General features: G+C 35.2%; 1 protein-coding gene across 1 annotated transcript; it reads right to left on the bottom strand.

Moving 5' to 3' along the window:
• Positions 1-728: 728 nt before the first annotated feature.
• LOC127866903 (uncharacterized) lies at positions 729-11,494 on the bottom strand. Its single transcript, XM_052407755.1, has 7 exons — positions 11,374-11,494; positions 9,348-9,628; positions 6,859-7,055; positions 6,191-6,462; positions 4,580-4,726; positions 3,855-3,998; positions 729-3,170 (listed from the first exon to the last, which is right to left on the bottom strand). Exons 2-7 carry the CDS (start codon positions 9,522-9,524, stop codon positions 2,788-2,790), a joined length of 1,320 nt encoding a protein of 439 aa, XP_052263715.1. The 5' UTR covers positions 9,525-9,628; positions 11,374-11,494; the 3' UTR covers positions 729-2,787.
• Positions 11,495-18,078: the final 6,584 nt, after the last annotated feature.

Genomic DNA, 18,078 nt, shown 5'->3' with positions numbered 1-18,078 from the left:
CTTGACAAAAAAACCACTTACCTGAATACCACAATCGATTCCACCCAAACAATACCCCCGCCCTAACCCAGAATCCCTGTCCCTCCCTCCCCCCAATTTTTTTTTTCCTTTTTTTATTTTTGAAAGATCATCTTATTAATGACCACACCTCACATTATATCCCCTCTCAACCCCCCCCCCCGCAAATTGTTTTTACCTTTTTTTATTTTTGAAAGATCGTCTAATAAATGATCACACCCTACATTAAACCCCCCCCCCCCCTCTCAACCGCCCCCCCCCCCAAACCCAAAAATAGTTTTTTTCTTTGAAACATGGTAAAAAAACAAACAAAATTTTTTTTTTCCTTTTTTTATTTTTGAAAGATCATCTAATTAATGACCACTCCTCACATTATATCCCCTCTCAACCCCCTCCCCCCCCCAAAATTGTTTTTACCTTTTTTTATTTTTGAAAGATCGTCTAATAAATGATCACACCCTACATTAAACCCCCCTCCCCCCCCCCCTCTCAACCGCCCCCCCCCCCAACCCAAAAAGAGTTTTTTTTCTTTGAAACATGGTAAAAAAACAAACAAATATTTTTTGACTTTATTTTTGAAGGACCGTCCAAACTTCCCACCTAAGCCATTGCTATCAAACTTGAAAAAAATCTTATTACTTTTGTTATGTCTTTACAAATGTTCAATAGATTGTGGAAAATATACCTGAACTATTACCTTGACCTTATTTAATAATTTGAACAATTACCCCATGATGGCTTACGTTATACTGCCAAACACTCGAATAGTCCAGCGCGCTGTCCTCTGACAGCTCTTGTTATCTTTATTGTTCGTACCTGTCGCACAATCCCAAGACAGTTCGCCAAAATATAGCCATGGTGTTTTGTCACTAACATTGAAATGGTAAGTCTCCGTATATATTTATTTCAATATCCTGAAAAAGTTCTGTATTAAATACACGTTTTGTTGTCTATTTTATATGTTTCATTTGCATTATAGTTAACAAATGGCAAACTAACATATTTTAGATTGTGTATTTTTATTGCAATATTTACTTCTTCATATAAAACAAAACATAACAAATAGGGTAACGAAAATACAAAACTATATGAGCATCAATAAATATTATGCGTATTGTACAAGCGTGTATACTTGAAACAGTATTAAGATATCAAAACAATCAGACGACAACAATGTGAGTATTTGTTTATTGGATTTGCCTAATATTTGTAAAGCAACAAAACAAAAGGAATGTTGGAATCTGCAACTTTGCCCCGCATAAAACATAATGAAGTTTTTCTGGACAAGTGCTTTGGATATTTAAGATTAGTTAACGGTTTAAAAGCAAAGGCGTTTTTTTTCACGCGATGCAGTGGCAAAAATCCTTAGAACACATGCCAATTTTGTTGTTGCCAAAGAATTGCACTATACTAAGTTTACGCAAGTATTGCAACACGAAAATGGAAAAAGTTAAATTGTACAAAACTTTTGGATTTTATAACAAGATACAAATACATTCACTAAATGGTACTATAATCACTTCATAGCAGAGAAGTATTTAAGTACATCATACAAAGTGATTTTGCAGAAAAAATAGACCACTACTCATGACCAAAAAGGTTAACACATTATTTGATTAATACATGCGTTATACGTTGCACATTATAGTCCGTTATTGTTCAAAAATAAGTAAAGTACTAAAAACGGCTCTCCGATTAGCGAAGTGGATGGTACACGTGCTTCTCGCCAGGCGACCCGGGTTCGATACCCCCGGAAGACGATGAGTTTTATTGGCGGTCACCATACCGAACATGTGTGTTTTTCTTGGAAATCCAGCTTCCCTACCCCCACCCCCACAACACAATACCACTCCAAAATTGTATTTTTTTCCGTAACAACAAACTAGCTATAGATTGCAGATATATATCAATATGTGTCCCTACTTTTGTGAGTCTAGTATGGAAATTAAGTATCAGGGCGGGTATCAGGTATCACAGTTTGTCTCAACACATAATGCAGCCTTAAGGACCCCATAAACTTCAAAATAAACACACGCATGCTATTAAAAATCGAACGTTTCTTACTAAAAACAATAGTGTTATTGTTTTATAAACATATTTAAAAATAACTAAACAAAAGCAGGAAGACAATTCACCATAGGGGACATGAAAAAACAAATTAAACACGAAGTGATAACATGCAAAATGTATTAATACCATGTAAACGTGGTTAATCTTCATTTACTCAGTTACAGCTGTGAAGATATTGTAAGTAAATTGTTGCTAAGACGACGATGACAAACAGTGACAGACTAGAATAGTTCAAAATTTAAACAGTGTGCTCAGGTGATCCTCCAAAAACAATACAGAAAACCCGCCATTGTTGACGTATACCCAAGGTGTTTACAAAACAAAGTACACGAAAAAGGACATTAAATCGAATCCCCGCATGAAAATTATCAGTTCTTTGGTGCTTAGCTACTTAACTTAATAAATTTAATTTCATGATACAATGCAACATTACACATTGCACATTTGTATTCACACTTTAACAAACAATATCAACCATTTTCTAACAGAAGCTAAATATTCCATTTCATTAAATAAAATATTTCAGAATTTAGTATACACCAATGCACTTGTTAACGATCATGTTCAATTCTCTTTAATCACATTACACAGTGTGCGCGATAGTATTAAAATGTTCATATTTCAGATCTTCTAAAAAAATATACTTATTTAATGGGGTGACAATCGCAATAATTTATGGAAAGAACATACTGGCCATGGTCAAGAAACCTGCTTTGGTTCTGTAAGTTGTCCAAGCTGTGTCACAATCTGAGCGAGTTTATTTACGATATAGCCACAGTGAGCTTTGTTGAGAGCTTCGCAAAGTGTCGGCAGATTGGCGTTGTCATAATGACGCTGAAACCAAACCTTTAGCACGTTGTACACAAAGTCGGCATGTGATGTTTCAGCCGGGTTTCTCATCCAAAGCTCTTCCTCAGGCAAATAATCGCTTTCTTCGAGTCCGAGGTAGTGAAAGAAGACGTTCCGTTGGTTGGGAGATAAGTTTTTAGACAGACACATAAAGCAGTTTGTCATGAATTGGTCCTTTTCGAATTTCCTATTGGGAATGTTAATCGTCGGTGTACACTGGTCAGGGTTTAAGCCTGTTTTAAAGAACACAAACAATTAAATGTGTAGTAATTTTCTAGTTTTAAAGGGGCCTTTTCACGTTTTGGTAAATTGACAAAAAATTTAAAAAATGTTTAAGATTCGCAAATTTGCATTGTTGTTATGATATTTGTGAGGAAACAGTAAAACTGAACATTAACTATGCTCTCAAATATCCATTTATATATGCATCTTTTGCTTCAAAAACCTGAAAATTATAAAGTGTTGAAACGCGAAGCGAATGAATAATTTGGAGAGTACTGTTGTTGTCGTTATAGTTTGTGAAACTACGGGGACTGCTTATATAAAGCATAAAACACACCAATCATTGTATAAAGCACGGATTGCCGAATGGTCTAAGCGGTAGACTTTTACTCCAGGTGTCAGTGGTTCGAGTCCAGTTGAGGATAACTTTTTTCTTTTTTTGTTAAATTGTATTATTGTTTTTTAAATAGAGCTTTTTAGATGTTTATATTTATCAATATAAAGCATTTAATGACAAACCTAAATACATGCCAAAATCTGTTAAAAGGTCCCTTTAAACAATGACTGTGTAAACTGACCCATTCCCCATTATAAGGTCGATTACAGAATGGGGCTAACTGTAAAGCAAAATATTAAAAGGCAAGTATATTGTTATGATGAATATTCCAGTTCAACATTATGAATACCTTACATACCTTCATCCTCTCCAATTGAAATCACTTCTATCATCTCCCCACGGACCTCTTCATCCCTTTTCCCATCTATTTCCACGCTGCCACCCAGTGTTTCATGACTGTCAATTAATTTAACTGTACTCTCACCTTCAATTGCGTCAGTTCCTAATTAAAAGTAAAATGGAAATGTCGTTGGCAATATTCTAAAAGAGGATATCAGTGCAATAAAAATCTACACTTTATATTTTTATTTTAGCTCTTTCCACAAAACAAACTAACCAGCTAGCAATATTGACAAAGTCAAGACAAGCAAAGAACATCTTGATCGTTATTTAACAACATGTACATGTTAACAACGCGAAACAAAATCGCGAATATGAAATTTTAAGCGAAGCATACATATCTTTCGACGTCATTTTTATTACAAAAATATTTGAAACATCATGCAACTCTATATAAGTTCCATATTAGCTTTTTTGAATTAACTCCAAATTACAGTCACATGAAAGAAGACGTTTCGTTAGTTTGGAGAGATATTTTAAGACAGAATAACGTAAAGCAGGCTGTCGTAAATTAAATGTATAATAATTTTTGGGGCTTCAGCTTTAAATACTACATTGTGTAAAATGGTCCATTCAATGTTATAACGTCGAATGCTGAATGGGGCACAAAGAAAGCAAAATTTTAAAGGTTAATATTGTGTTATAATCAGTATTAAACTTCAACGTTATGATCGCATTACATACCTTCGTCTGCGCAAATAGTTATCACTTCTATCATCTCTCCACGGACTTTGTCATCCTTTTTCCCATCTATTTCCACACCGCCATCGAATGTTTCATCGCTGTTGATGATCAATTTAACTGCACTCTCACCTGCGATAACTTCAGTCCCTTGTTAAATATAAAACTGAACTGTTGTTGGCAATTGTCTAACAGAGGATATCAGTATAATTAAAATCAGTATTGTATATTGTTTTAGCACTTAACAGAAAAGAAATCAAACACCAAGTTCTACTGCATAGACTGCTTTAGCGAGATATGATTTTACCTCCTGTTGTTGTAAATATAAATACAATAACAAGAAAATATTTCCTGAATGTGAAATTTCAGGCGAAACATAAACATCCGAAGACATCATTTTTAATTACACAAGAGCTTGTCAAAGTAGTGCCAAATCCCTGCCGAAATGTGTTTGCTTTTATGACAACATTTGTTTTAGAGAGTAGAATAATATTTGTAAAACATGGCACCTGTGTCATCTTTTCATATTTCAGGGATCAATAAGTTATATGGTGTTGGAGTTATGCTGTAGAGAATAAAATATATAGAAATGAAAGAAAGGGAGGTAATTAAAAAGAAAACTATAAACGGACGGACGCACAGACAGACGGACGGAGACTATTTCTATTTCCCTTCCGACATTTTTTCGGCGGTGATAATCATTCAAAAACTAAGTTAGATAGAGTTATTGTTCTTGGTCACTGCACTTCTCCTAGTTGCCATCTGTTTATATTCTAAGTTGTAAGTAAATCCATTGAATAGATTTAGAGTAATGCTCCGGACAAAAATTTACTTTGAATTTAAATAAAGGGAGATAATTCAAAAACTAAGGTAGAAATAGTAATGGTTTTTAGTCACTGCACTTCTCATACTTTCGATCTGTTTATATTTCAAGTTTCAAGTAAATCCCTTCAGTAGATTTAGAGTTATGCTCCGGACAAAAAAAAACTTGAAATTAAATAAAGGGAGATAATTCAAAAATAATGTAGATAGAGTTACGGTTCTTAGTCACTGCACTTTTCCTACTTGTCATCTGTTTAAATTTCAAGTTTCGAGTTAATCCCTTCAGTAGATTTAGAGTTATGCTCCGGACAAAAATTTACTTTGAAATAATAAAAAGTGTGATAATTCAAAAACTTAGGTAGATAGTGTTATGGTTTTTGGCCACTGCATTTCTCCTAGTTGCCATCTGTTTATACGTTTAAAGTAAATCCATTGAATATATTTTTGGAGTTATGCTCTGGACAAAATTTCGGACGGAAGGACGGACGGACAGACGGATGGAGACTATTACTATATCCCCTTCCGAAATTTAATTTCGGCGGGGATAAAAATATAGTTCACGCATCATGTAAGAACCTATTAGTTTCATATTATCTTTGTTCAACCAACTCAAAATAGCATATCCGTCGTTTAATTGTTAATATCATAACTTCAAAGTGTTGTTTACTGACCGAAAATCAACAATGAACAAAAAGTGTTCCTTAAATACAATATTCAGATGAGTTCCATAATGCATACACATATAACGTAACTGTCTTTTTCTAAGCGCAGTAACAATACATATTACTATACCTGCATGTGAACGCTTGCATCTTGACGCGTGATGTCGACACTTGAAGTACGTGATGACTCCAATAACCACCAGGAAGACGGCAACTCCAACCATTAAATAAATAGAACCGACTTGTACACTGGCATGCGCGCTCACATTAATCTGCACGTTCTTGGAAAAAGTAGAGAATTCCGGTATATTTGCTGTCGGTGATAAGGACTGGATTTCTGTAACTTCCGGTTTCGATCTTAAGACGCACATTCCTTCCGCAGAACTCGATATTGCTTTGAATCTGTAAAGAATTGAGGAATACAACCCAATTACAGCCACGTTAAACAGTTGATATAAGATATAAACTACATAATCACAGCCCATTTATCACATTTGATTTTTATATACGATGTGCTGTTCTTGCCAAAAACTATACGCGTGCAGATAGAAAGCGGACACTGTATAATATTTCTTTTTTGCATAGAGACATTCTTGATCTCACTTTTATAAGGGATTATTTGTCAAATTTTTTTTTAAACTTGTTCCTAAAGGGATCGTTTTACGGGTTCAACAAGTAAACGGATTTAAACATCGCCATGCATGCAATACTGCATAGCCTTCATAAACATGAAAAGTTTTAAACTATGGCCGACTAAACATTAAAATAGTCCATGTCACATAGTGGTAACTGACATACCCGGGCAGGCATTCCCCACAGTGACCAGGCGAGGAGCCGCCGCACGGCTGAGACTCGTACCGGTTCACCGCTGAACAGGTTTTGGAGCACCTGTTGCAAACCGGAAATGAGTGTGCCTCTCGGAAGTACCGTGGCGGACAAGGGTCACAGGGATGACAAGACTGGAATCCGTACCGCGCGTTGTATTGCCTCGAGAGCTGAAAATTTAGATATTTGTACAAATATAGTTAAGACCAATAACATTCAGTTGTAGAAAATATTTCTTGATAAACCTATTTCCTTAAGATTTATTTCTTGGAAAGCTATAAGCTTTCAAAACAATCGCGAGTCCGTTTCTTGGGTAGAACCACTACTGAGGCGGACATCAAATCGCCATAATAACCGCGACATAGTAACAATTATCAAATTAACGGTTGGGCAACTGTTCATTTAATATCTTAGGCTTACATTAATGTGTTAAACTTTCAATTTTTTTTACTGTAGTTAATATTTTAATGGACATGAAACAGAATCCACCCTGCTCGAACGATCACGAGGTCAAATTCACCGCGTCGGCGTTATCGAATTTTTTTTTGTAGTACATTGTTCACTACGACCGACATTATCGACAGTCCTTGATATAAAATTTAACGTTTACAACCATTCATCGCCGATATGTAGTCGTCTCGAAATAAGGACAGTCTACTTTACGACAAAATCGTCCGGGTTTAAATGATACGCCTTTAAACTTTTATGTCACAACGAAGCTATTTTAGTCCCTTAAAGTTGCAGAAACTTTGTGGAATAAAAAGTTTATAAATTTGAGTCCACGACTGGTGTAACGTTCAATTATAAATCGCTCAATTGGCTGATATACAAAGCCCACGACCAGACGTAAAACATTTTTATAAATGGTGTTATAGTTAGGAACTGATTTACATTACGTATTAACACACATTTTCTTGAAAAGGGTATGAACATCACACTTTAATACATAGTTATCACTGGAATATTTGTACGATGATCATGTTTATTGAATGACATAACGCTTTTTCAACTGGTGATTTTATTTAGGAGCCACATATTGGTCTACATGGTGTGTATCTAAGCATATTAAACTTGTATTCAAGTATCAATAATTTTCACTTGCTGATCTACCGGTACCGAGGATTTAAGATATGTATCAAAATAAGTTCATCGGCTGTCAACAGGTACGCTCCGCCGATAACAATTATTCAACTTAAATAAATCATGTTCTATATAATAACCGTTGGCAACAAGTAATGGGGATTCCCCTGACCGACCGAGTTAACAGACAGAATGAACTGGTTCGAACCGAACATCGTGTAGAAGTTGACGAATTTTTCATTACCACAGTTTTATTTTTTATGACAAGGAATTTCAAGTTAAAACATTTATAATTCGTCGTCTTCACCACCACCATTTTAATAATAATCATCATCATCATTATCATTATCATCATCATCATCATCATCTTCATGATCATCGTTATCATCATAATTATAACAATCATCGTCATCATCATCATCATCATCATCAACAACAACAACATAACAATCATCATCACCATAATAGTCATCATCATCATCATCATCATAATCATCATCATAACAATCATTATCATCATCAGTGGCGTTGTAACCATTACCATCCAGTGTTTTTTTATGGCAATTTCGGGACCGATATTTGGCCCCATTCCCCAAAAAAAGAGTATATATTTTTCCCCGATTTTGTAGAAAAAAATCCCCTCCAGAATGAAAAAGAAAATTTATTTATTTTTTTTTTTTTTTTTTTTTTTTTTAGAACGAACTCTCTTATGATAAATATTCATTTCATAACAACTAACAAAGTATATAACAAATTAATAATATTATATGATTTTGAACTATTATAAAGAGTTACATTAAATTAGTATTTCCCAAATCAGTGTACTTTTCATATGAATTGTATGCTTTTCCCAAAATGGCCAGGAAAAGGCCTGATGTATCTATATATTATATTGTGTCAATATTTGATGATATAAACATTCCAATTTGGTCCGTTTTATTGATAAAAAAATGTTCACATTTGCCATTTTATCGATTAGAAAGTCCCAATTAGACTCAAAATGGCTAGGAAAACTGAGACTGTGCATGAAGGCTTAACTGTCTGAAACTAATGTTGAAAAAATCATTGGTATATATTTTAGAAAAAGGACAGAAAAATTCAGCTGTGAATATTACATTCATACATGTGTATTCATATAATAAATTTCAGAACATATAAAAGAGTGAATTTATGTCCCCCTTTTCCTAAAAAACGACGCGTTTTTACCCTTTGGACGGGCCCCGCCACCATTCCCCTATTTGTGAAAAAAAACACTGCCATCATCATTCAAATATGAAGACATGTAAAATTAAATGAATAAGCCTCGCTCCCAGAGATATAATTATAACAGAACCCTGTTGTATGTGTGCATACTACGTTTAAATGGTTTAATATAAACTTACAGTCCTATTCAACACGAATCCACCCCCGTCGCATGTAGGGCATTCTTCACATTGTCCCCTCACCTCCCCACCCACTGCCCCGGGGATGGCAACGTAACGGGTGTTGTTTGGGCAGGGTGTTGGTCCGCCCTGGACTACGAGTGTTGTCAGCGACAGGGCAAACGGGAGGAGATACATCTGTCCAATCGTCAGTTGACTTGTAGGAGGAGACACATCTGTCCAATCGTCAGTTGACTTGTGGGAGGAGACACATCTGTCCAATCGCCAGTTGACTTGTTCAACTTAAAACAAAGATACAAAGGTGTGCATACTTTTATCATAAAGGCTTTCTTGGTGAAACTGAACCTTTTCTTATAGGTTTGTTTCCGTAATATAACATAATCAATTATATTATAGGCCTAATGTGCAATCCACTTTATTCTCGATTGTATTTATGTACTGTATATCCTTTTCAGTTATCCTGGCGTCACACTGTGAGTTCTTGGTACCACCTTTTGCTCATGCTTTGTCGTCCGTTGTGAGCAGTTCGTCGTCGATAGTTACCGTGTGAACATTCTTAAAGGGATCTTTTCACGCTTTGGTAAATTGACAAAATTGAAAAAAGTTGTTTCAGATTCGCAAATTTTCGTTTTAGTTATGATATTTGTGAGGAAACAGTTATACTGAACATTTACCATGGTCTAATATAGCCATTATATGCATCTTTTGACGATTTTAAAACCTAAAAATTATAAAGCGTTGCAACGCGAAACGATTGAATAATTTGGAGAGTTCTGTTTTTGTCGTTAAATTTTGTGAAACTACGAAGATTGCTTATATAAGGTATAAAATACGTTCAATATGTGTACACGGCGGAATAGCTCAGTAGGATAAAGCGTTTACTTCAGGGTTCTGGCAGGACTCCAGGGGTCACTGGTTCGAAACCTAGTCCGGGCAATGTTCTTTTCCTTTTTTTAATGTTATTTTTGATTTTTTACTGGAGCTTTTACGATCCAATGTTTACATTTATCGATATAAAGCATTTAATGAATAAGTTAAAAAATGCCAAAATCTGTGAAAAGGCCCCTTTAAATACAAAATGTATAACCATATTCTCATTCAAATGTTTAGAACTTTGCAATTCTCTATGCCGCCACATGGCATATCGGTATGTCAGCTGGAGTCGCAACTAGGTCACTACGTAAAGGTACGAAACGCGTGAACATTCTATAAGCCCCTTTTATTCCCGATGTTTGGTCAAACATTATTTCAGTTATGTATTGCTCGAGTCCGTCAGAAGTTAAGTCAAAATATTAAGACGAAATCAGATTATTCTTAGCTTTTTAAGGAGCAGAATCCAATAAGGGTATACATAAGCAAAATCGTTAAATTTTGTTTATGGAAATGTGCAAATGTGTGAGGGACGGACAGACGGACGGACAACGCCAATTCTACGTACATCCGGCTTTGGCGGTGGATAATAACCAACATGTATATCTACGGCCAACTAAATAGGATCGGAAATGTGAACAACATCGAGCGTCTTAGATGTCTATTCTACGTTTATTCCCCTTGTAAACATTATTTCTACATCGAAATTGAGAATACATATGAAAACCAATAATGAACTAGTTTTTTTCGTAATTTTCTGCTGTATAGTTCATCAAAACATTTTGTTTATTTACTGCGCACATGTAAAACATAAATTAATCATTTGATTAGTTGCTATACTTCTAACACAAATCCTTTGCTACGAAAGAAGCTGCTGTTGCTAAATGTATGTACTGAATTATTGTGAACATTTCGCCATTAGGCTGACGTAGATTTCATCATACTGCACTAGATAAAAACACTCGTAGCCTACTTTTAAAATATTGACTTGCGCATTTCACGATATATAGACTACTATAGCTCTGAGATTTTATCATAAATATAAAATACAAAAACGTGTAGTCCTATAAACTGAAATGTTCTATCAACATAAACACGCCAATGATCATGGTGAAACACGGTTATTAAGAATTGAATCTTAAGTTTAATGACATACCTTCTGCTATATTACAGATATCCGTTCAATGTTGACAACTATAATGACATTACCTCTGACTACTGGTACCCGAACTCAACCCAGCGATTAACTTCTCTTAGGGTACCAGTTCAAATGATTACGATTTGAATGGGAACCCATTTAACTCTATTTTTGATATGTATTTTAAAGTAACAAACTGAAACGGGTCAAGCTTTTTTAGTTAATAAATATATGTATATTGACTGATATCGATCTAGGACTTTCGACGTACAGAAACATACTTATATTCAAATTAATCGTTTTTACGAGTGTCAATTTAGTACCAATAAAAATTTAATTTTGTATTAACGCGAAAAATGTTACTTTGATTGGATGTGTTATCTTACGTTGTCGGACATCAATTACCACCTTATGTTGTGTTTGCGGGTAAGCATGCGCTTGAATCCCTTCTAAAAGGAGCGACGCGTGGAGCAGCAGACACAGTCACTGAATGTGGATCGCCAAACTCTGCTGTATTCAATCATAACATTGACCATCCGTTATTGATGTCTTTTCCCGATACAGTCATTTTCTAATATATTTTTTTTCCAGAAGAGTTCCCTCTCTGCGTTGATTGAATGGGCAAAACAAAAATATAATTCTGTCTGTTGTGCCCCTCACTGTAAACATCTGGCACAGTCCTTAGATGTTAGTTGTAATGGATCTATAACGAGTTTAGAATTCTACTTGCCAAAACCTCATAAGCCTTAACGCCCTATATATGAGGCGTTCAAACTAAACGAAAACAGCCCCCAGTTGAATAGGTTGTCAGTTTCGACTCCAATAACAGTGGAATTGCAGAGTCTGACAGGTGCATTATGTGCAAACTCTTATATCCCCGTTGAACTGACACACATGATTAGCTTGGGCATAGCTCGTAAACTGTTTTCAAAAATATGAAACTGTAAACTATTATAACAAGACGACCGTCAAAAATATCCCCAAATAATGCGCGGAACAAAACCGATGTGTGTTTGCCATTGTTTTTCTTGTTAAACACGTCGAATAATTTACCGGTTTGTTTTGTATTACACTAAAACAGTTTGAAACTAATTTGTTTATAATAACATACATCGGTTTCATATTAATAAGCACTAATTATTGTATTTATTTATTAAAAAATCATTACATCGTCGAAAATAAAGAACACGATAATTACACAGAACTGGAGTATATCATTAAATCAACAAGTAATGAGAATCATGCTTTATACCGCTCGACTAAATTATTCATTGAGCTTCAAAAATGCACTGTCACACTCGGCCTTAACCTTTTCCATCAACACCTCAACCAAGAGTGTCTGTTCTGTCTTCTTCACACAAATTAAACCACTGTTTTTTTTTCAATTAATACGAACTTTGGACTTCAGATTATGCGCCTGTTTTAGGTCTTGCAGCAACTCACACAAAATAATATTTGGTAAAATTAATCGATCTTGCTTTATATCCAATGTGCCAGTTTCCTTGTCTAGTAAGCTGTTATTAAATCATAAAACACACTATGTATGTATTACCGCAAAAAACCATATGACGATTTTTGTTTTGATTTATTGTATGCAGGTAAATAACTGTAATTATTAGAAACATTACAAAGTAAGATTCAATTATATTCGGCTCATTTTTGAACAAACGTGTTTTTTAAACACTATAGTTATTGCCCGCTGTCCTAAGCTGTTTTTTCATAGCTTCATAATTGTATTTCTCCAATATAAAGTTTTTATTTACAATGAAATATAAACAATAGCTGTTCAAACAACCGTTTATTGACAAGTAGTAACTTTTCAGTTGTGTACACCGAAGTATCAATCTATAAAGATATACTCGTTGAAGCAGCTGTCAGTCGGTCGGTCGGTCGGTCGGTCGGTCGGTCGGTCGGTCGGCCGGCCGGCCTGCCTGCCTGCCTGCATGCCCGCCCGCCCGCCCGCCCGCCCGCCCGCCCGCCCGCCCGCCCGCCCGCCCGCCCGCCCGCCCGCCCGCCCGCCCGCCCGTCCGTCCGTCCGTCCGTCCGTCTGTCCGTCTGTCTATCTGTAAGGCTAATCTGGGTCGACTATTTCTGCTTTTATAATATTTTCGTATATATAAAGTCTCTTCTTAGCAAAAAATAAGTTTAGGCGAAAAGTGTCGTCCCTAATTAGCCTGAGACGAGCCTTTATGCACATGAATTGAACCCCGTTTTGACAGAGCGCGGCTCATATGTAGTTGTTGTATGGCATGGATGAAGGTTAACACGGATGAAGGTCATCGAGTAAAAATTGTTGTATACATATTTTTGCAGCAGGATCAATGAAAATGTTACGTTCACTGTTCGCTCAACACTTTGTTATACGTCACAAATTGCTTCAAACGCATGTTGGCGCTTTAACCACGACACAGTCTATAAATACGTACATTTTCCGACACAGAATCGCCTACTATGCACAAACAGACTTATATCTTTTTTGGTGTGTCAAACAAGTATGTAGATATCAAAACTGATAGTGAATTACCTCATGACGAGCATTACATTCAATTAAAAGTATTCGTTTTTATTTGTTCTACCTGTTTCTACTAACATTGTTTGGTGATAACAAAAGCTTAATGTTTTTTATCAAAACGATTCCTGTGTGAAAACGGTTATGTACCGTAAATTCATAAGCCATTAATGAATATTTAAAAATAAATATTTAAAACGATACATTACTGGTAGCTATTTGTGGTATATCATGTGTCAAAACAGATCATTTTATGAAAGGGCATGTGTGGTACAGTTGGAAACAAGCCAATCCGGCGCTAATACGTAATAAGTTTAGGCTACTATTGATAACGAATGGGACAGCTATTTGTGGTATATCATGTGTCAAAACAGATCATTTTATGAAAGGGCATGTGTGGTACAGTTGGAAACAAGCCAATCCGGCGCTAATACGTAATAAGTTTAGGCTACTATTGATAACGAATGGGACAGAGAGACCGTGACATTGCACAAACAACAGTGTCTTTATAATACACGATACTACAGAGTGAAGACGCATTCATTTACGATAATTGTTGAGTAAACTAACGCTGCACATATAGCCGCAGATCACAACAGTGGAAACATATGTATTGATTGGGTCGTGTTTGTCTTTAAACTGTTTAAGTAACAATGCAAAACACTTCCGATTAAGCCACTGCATCACGCAAATTTTGAAGATGCATTTTATTAGTAACCCTGGAGTAAGTATTTAAAAAAAACTTTTACAAGCTATTATCATGTCGACAAGAAATAACTCTTGAACTCGTTGCAAGCAGTATAAAAAATAAATCACAGCACATTTCTTACACTAGTTAAATCACGGAATTTAAATGAACTGATTCGCTTTTGCTACGGCTTGTAATTCGTTTCCATTTTTATGTTTGGCTTACTGCGTTTATGTATTTTACGATGAGTTGTATATAATTTTGTCATACATAAACTTCTTTTTCTGTTCCGTCATTATTTACAATGAAATATAACCCATCGAAGGTCAACTCAATCCTTTATTTTTGACAATATTTTACTGGTACATTGTATAAGGCTACATGAAATCCATGCTCATTTTAACTGACTCAGCCAACCATACACAACAATAATGTAATAATTAATTTGTTGTATAGTATATTAACTCTTAAATAATGTTGATTGGGAAAAAAAATAACTTGTTTCAGGCTAATTGTTTACTTCGTATTTATCATAATGATTTATAGAATTTTGCGTTCAACTGAAGTTGAAAACTATTTTAACAAACAATCCACATTTTTTCAAACCATCTTTAGATAGACAAATCCTGCCTGTCATAACATATTTGTTAAAACTCTAAATCAATCACCTAATTTACCGTGACACACCTATGGTGTTGACATAAAATGTTTAAAATCCTTACATTAAGTTCACAAATGATAATGAAATATCGCATGCCTGGTAATTGTATCGTTAAACACACCTGGCCCAGTTACACGTAAAACCTTGTTTAGCAATATCGACAGATGACCGATCATTTACAAATGAGTTAAAAATGTCAGGTCGTACTTTCCTATCTGTTCCATGATAGTTGCGTTGTGGTATATCATATGTCAAAACAGAGCAGTACATGAACGGTCTTACCTTAGTTGGCAACAGGCCAATTTCTCGTGCCATTACCAAATATGTGTAAGGCTAATATTTATAACGAGATCAACAAAGAAGCCGTGACGTTGTGTCTACAGCATATCTACAACAGCAAAAGGATACACAAAGGAAACCGTCAGCTACACCAGCAGGAAACAAACCTGACTAAACCATGCTTTCCTTTTTTGCTGTTGATCGAAGTTACGTTGTACGAACTATTTCCACTTTCGTAGATGAACGTCTCTGCATTTCAAAAATCAATATCCAACTAATATATATTAAAAACAAGAAATATCTTTAAAAAAGATATACGGCGTTGATTGTGGTCGATGTTTATGAACGATCAAAAGTTATCTCTATGAGATAAAAAGTAGCGGATGCCTTTTTTCTGCGCAGTTCTTAGCTACATCATAAGCAAATCAATTACGGGGTGTTGCGCCAGATTTCGTGGCTTATTATGCTTTACTGTGATATTATTACTCAGATATCTATATTTACAGAATAGAAAAACACAAGAAACATGAAAATAAACAAGTGCATATAGGTCAGCCGGCAATACTCGAATCTTATTTAATTGCATAATTATAGTATAGTGAATTATTGTGCTCATGCTTAATAAACTGGTCTAAATGGATAAATATTTCTAATTAATTTTATCCAAATTGGTCCTTATCATGCCAATGTTGAAACCATATTAAAAATCGATGATTGACATACCACAATAATATCGCCGAATATCTTTATTTAGTATCTTTCTGATCAAAACAGACTTCAAGTGCACAAAGTTTACGAGGCGGCGTTTATATAAAGATTTCTGCAACTGACCGCAAACTGACAAACTGACCTTGATACCTTGCGGATTGGAATGCAATGCATTACAGTCACTACGTTATTGTCAGTAAGACCGGTGTAACACAATGATCGCAACCCCTTCTGCGAACTCCGACGATGAACTGTATATAAACTATGACTTTCACAAATAGCCGCTTATTGACCCGAAACCTCGCGGGTTGAAATGCAATGCAAGTAAGTACTAAATATGACAACATAGCCTTTAGTATAAACGCTTTTGCGCTGGTAATTCTCTGAAAATAAAAGGTGAACGCACAAACTGTATTTATGTCGAAAATTGATTGTAAAACTGTTCTATCTATTGAGCCTTTTCATTAGAGATAAAATTGTTTCATGCAGTAAAACAGTGTTACAAAGACGCGGATATGTTTCCAATGTTCTGGTGTTATACTCAAATCAGCCAATGGAATAAATGAAGTGTATTCATTCGTACCTAGCCGCGGGAAATTTTATTTGAGTATTATTGGACCCTTACAAAGGTCAAGTCAGGGTGAAAAGCTGGCTTAATACAGCTTACGCCGAATAAACATAGCACACATAACACATATTTGATGGAACAGCTTTCTAAAATTAAGCTGCTAAGGAGGTAATCGACACACGCCGTAGTCATACAATTTCATGAACAAGCTTAGTCTTACCAACTTATTAAATCATGATCGTAAAGTAATCGTGTTATGCCAACCGAAGAAAATACAGTTAATGCTGTGCACACGTTTGAACAAAAGGAATAGAACCAAATGTACCGCACTCCGTACATGAAGCATACTAGATAAAAGTGGAAAATATTCAACTATTCAGACTTAAAATTATTAAATAAAATGATTCTAAGATACTCGGTTCGAATAAGTTGAGCTTGTCTTTGATCTCGATCGATCGGAGATTTTATGGGAATACCCTATAATTGTTACAATGGGTTACTTTCTAGAACATGATTCACTGAGTCATTCCACACGCCGGGTATGCGGATACTTTGATAACAGATGGCACTTCGATACCAGATAACAACAAAAGCCACGCGCGAGAGTTGAGTTCTTCAGCTTTTTTGCATTTATGTTCTGTTCATTTGGTTTTCAGACACCTAGCATTGTTTGGTCGATTAATGATAAAGTACTTCGTATTGCGGAGCTAGAAAGTCGTGAAAAAAGAAACATAGGATTATAAAAAAAGACAACTATTTCATCAATAATCGTTATGAATTCGATGATAAGTACGTATTTCAACAAAATAAAAATACTTGGAAATAAATCAAGAACGTGTCAACTAATCGAAATTAAAGATCAATATTTCTATTAATGTTACAACATGTTAAATTTTAGTTGAATAACGTATTTGAGAAAATTCAAATGTTTTAAGAGTCGGATGCGAAATTTTCATGGACACTTCTTTTACCGATCATCTCAAAGACAATGACACTTCGATTCCAGATAACTCGACACTTTTTACCAGACATAACACACTATTTAGTGAATCAGAAATGCATAATTCGCAGTGCAATACTGCTATAGTAAGCAGGCAATAAATAAAAATGTATGTACTGACGTAAATTAAAAACGAATTACCGAAACATGTTCTTATCCCTTTGGAATATGATAATAAAAGGGAAAGGGAAGTGTAAAGCTCAATATAAAGGGAGTTTGCCAATCTCTTTTAAATTTTGTGGCTACGCAATAGTATCGTCTTCATGATGCGATTCTAATAAGCACCAATGGCAAAGGATTTTATGAGGTG

Source organism: Dreissena polymorpha, chromosome 2 (genome assembly GCF_020536995.1).
Source record: "Dreissena polymorpha isolate Duluth1 chromosome 2, UMN_Dpol_1.0, whole genome shotgun sequence".
Classification (NCBI taxonomy): domain Eukaryota; kingdom Metazoa; phylum Mollusca; class Bivalvia; order Myida; family Dreissenidae; genus Dreissena; species Dreissena polymorpha.
This window is presented reverse-complemented; position numbering and strand designations above follow the sequence as displayed.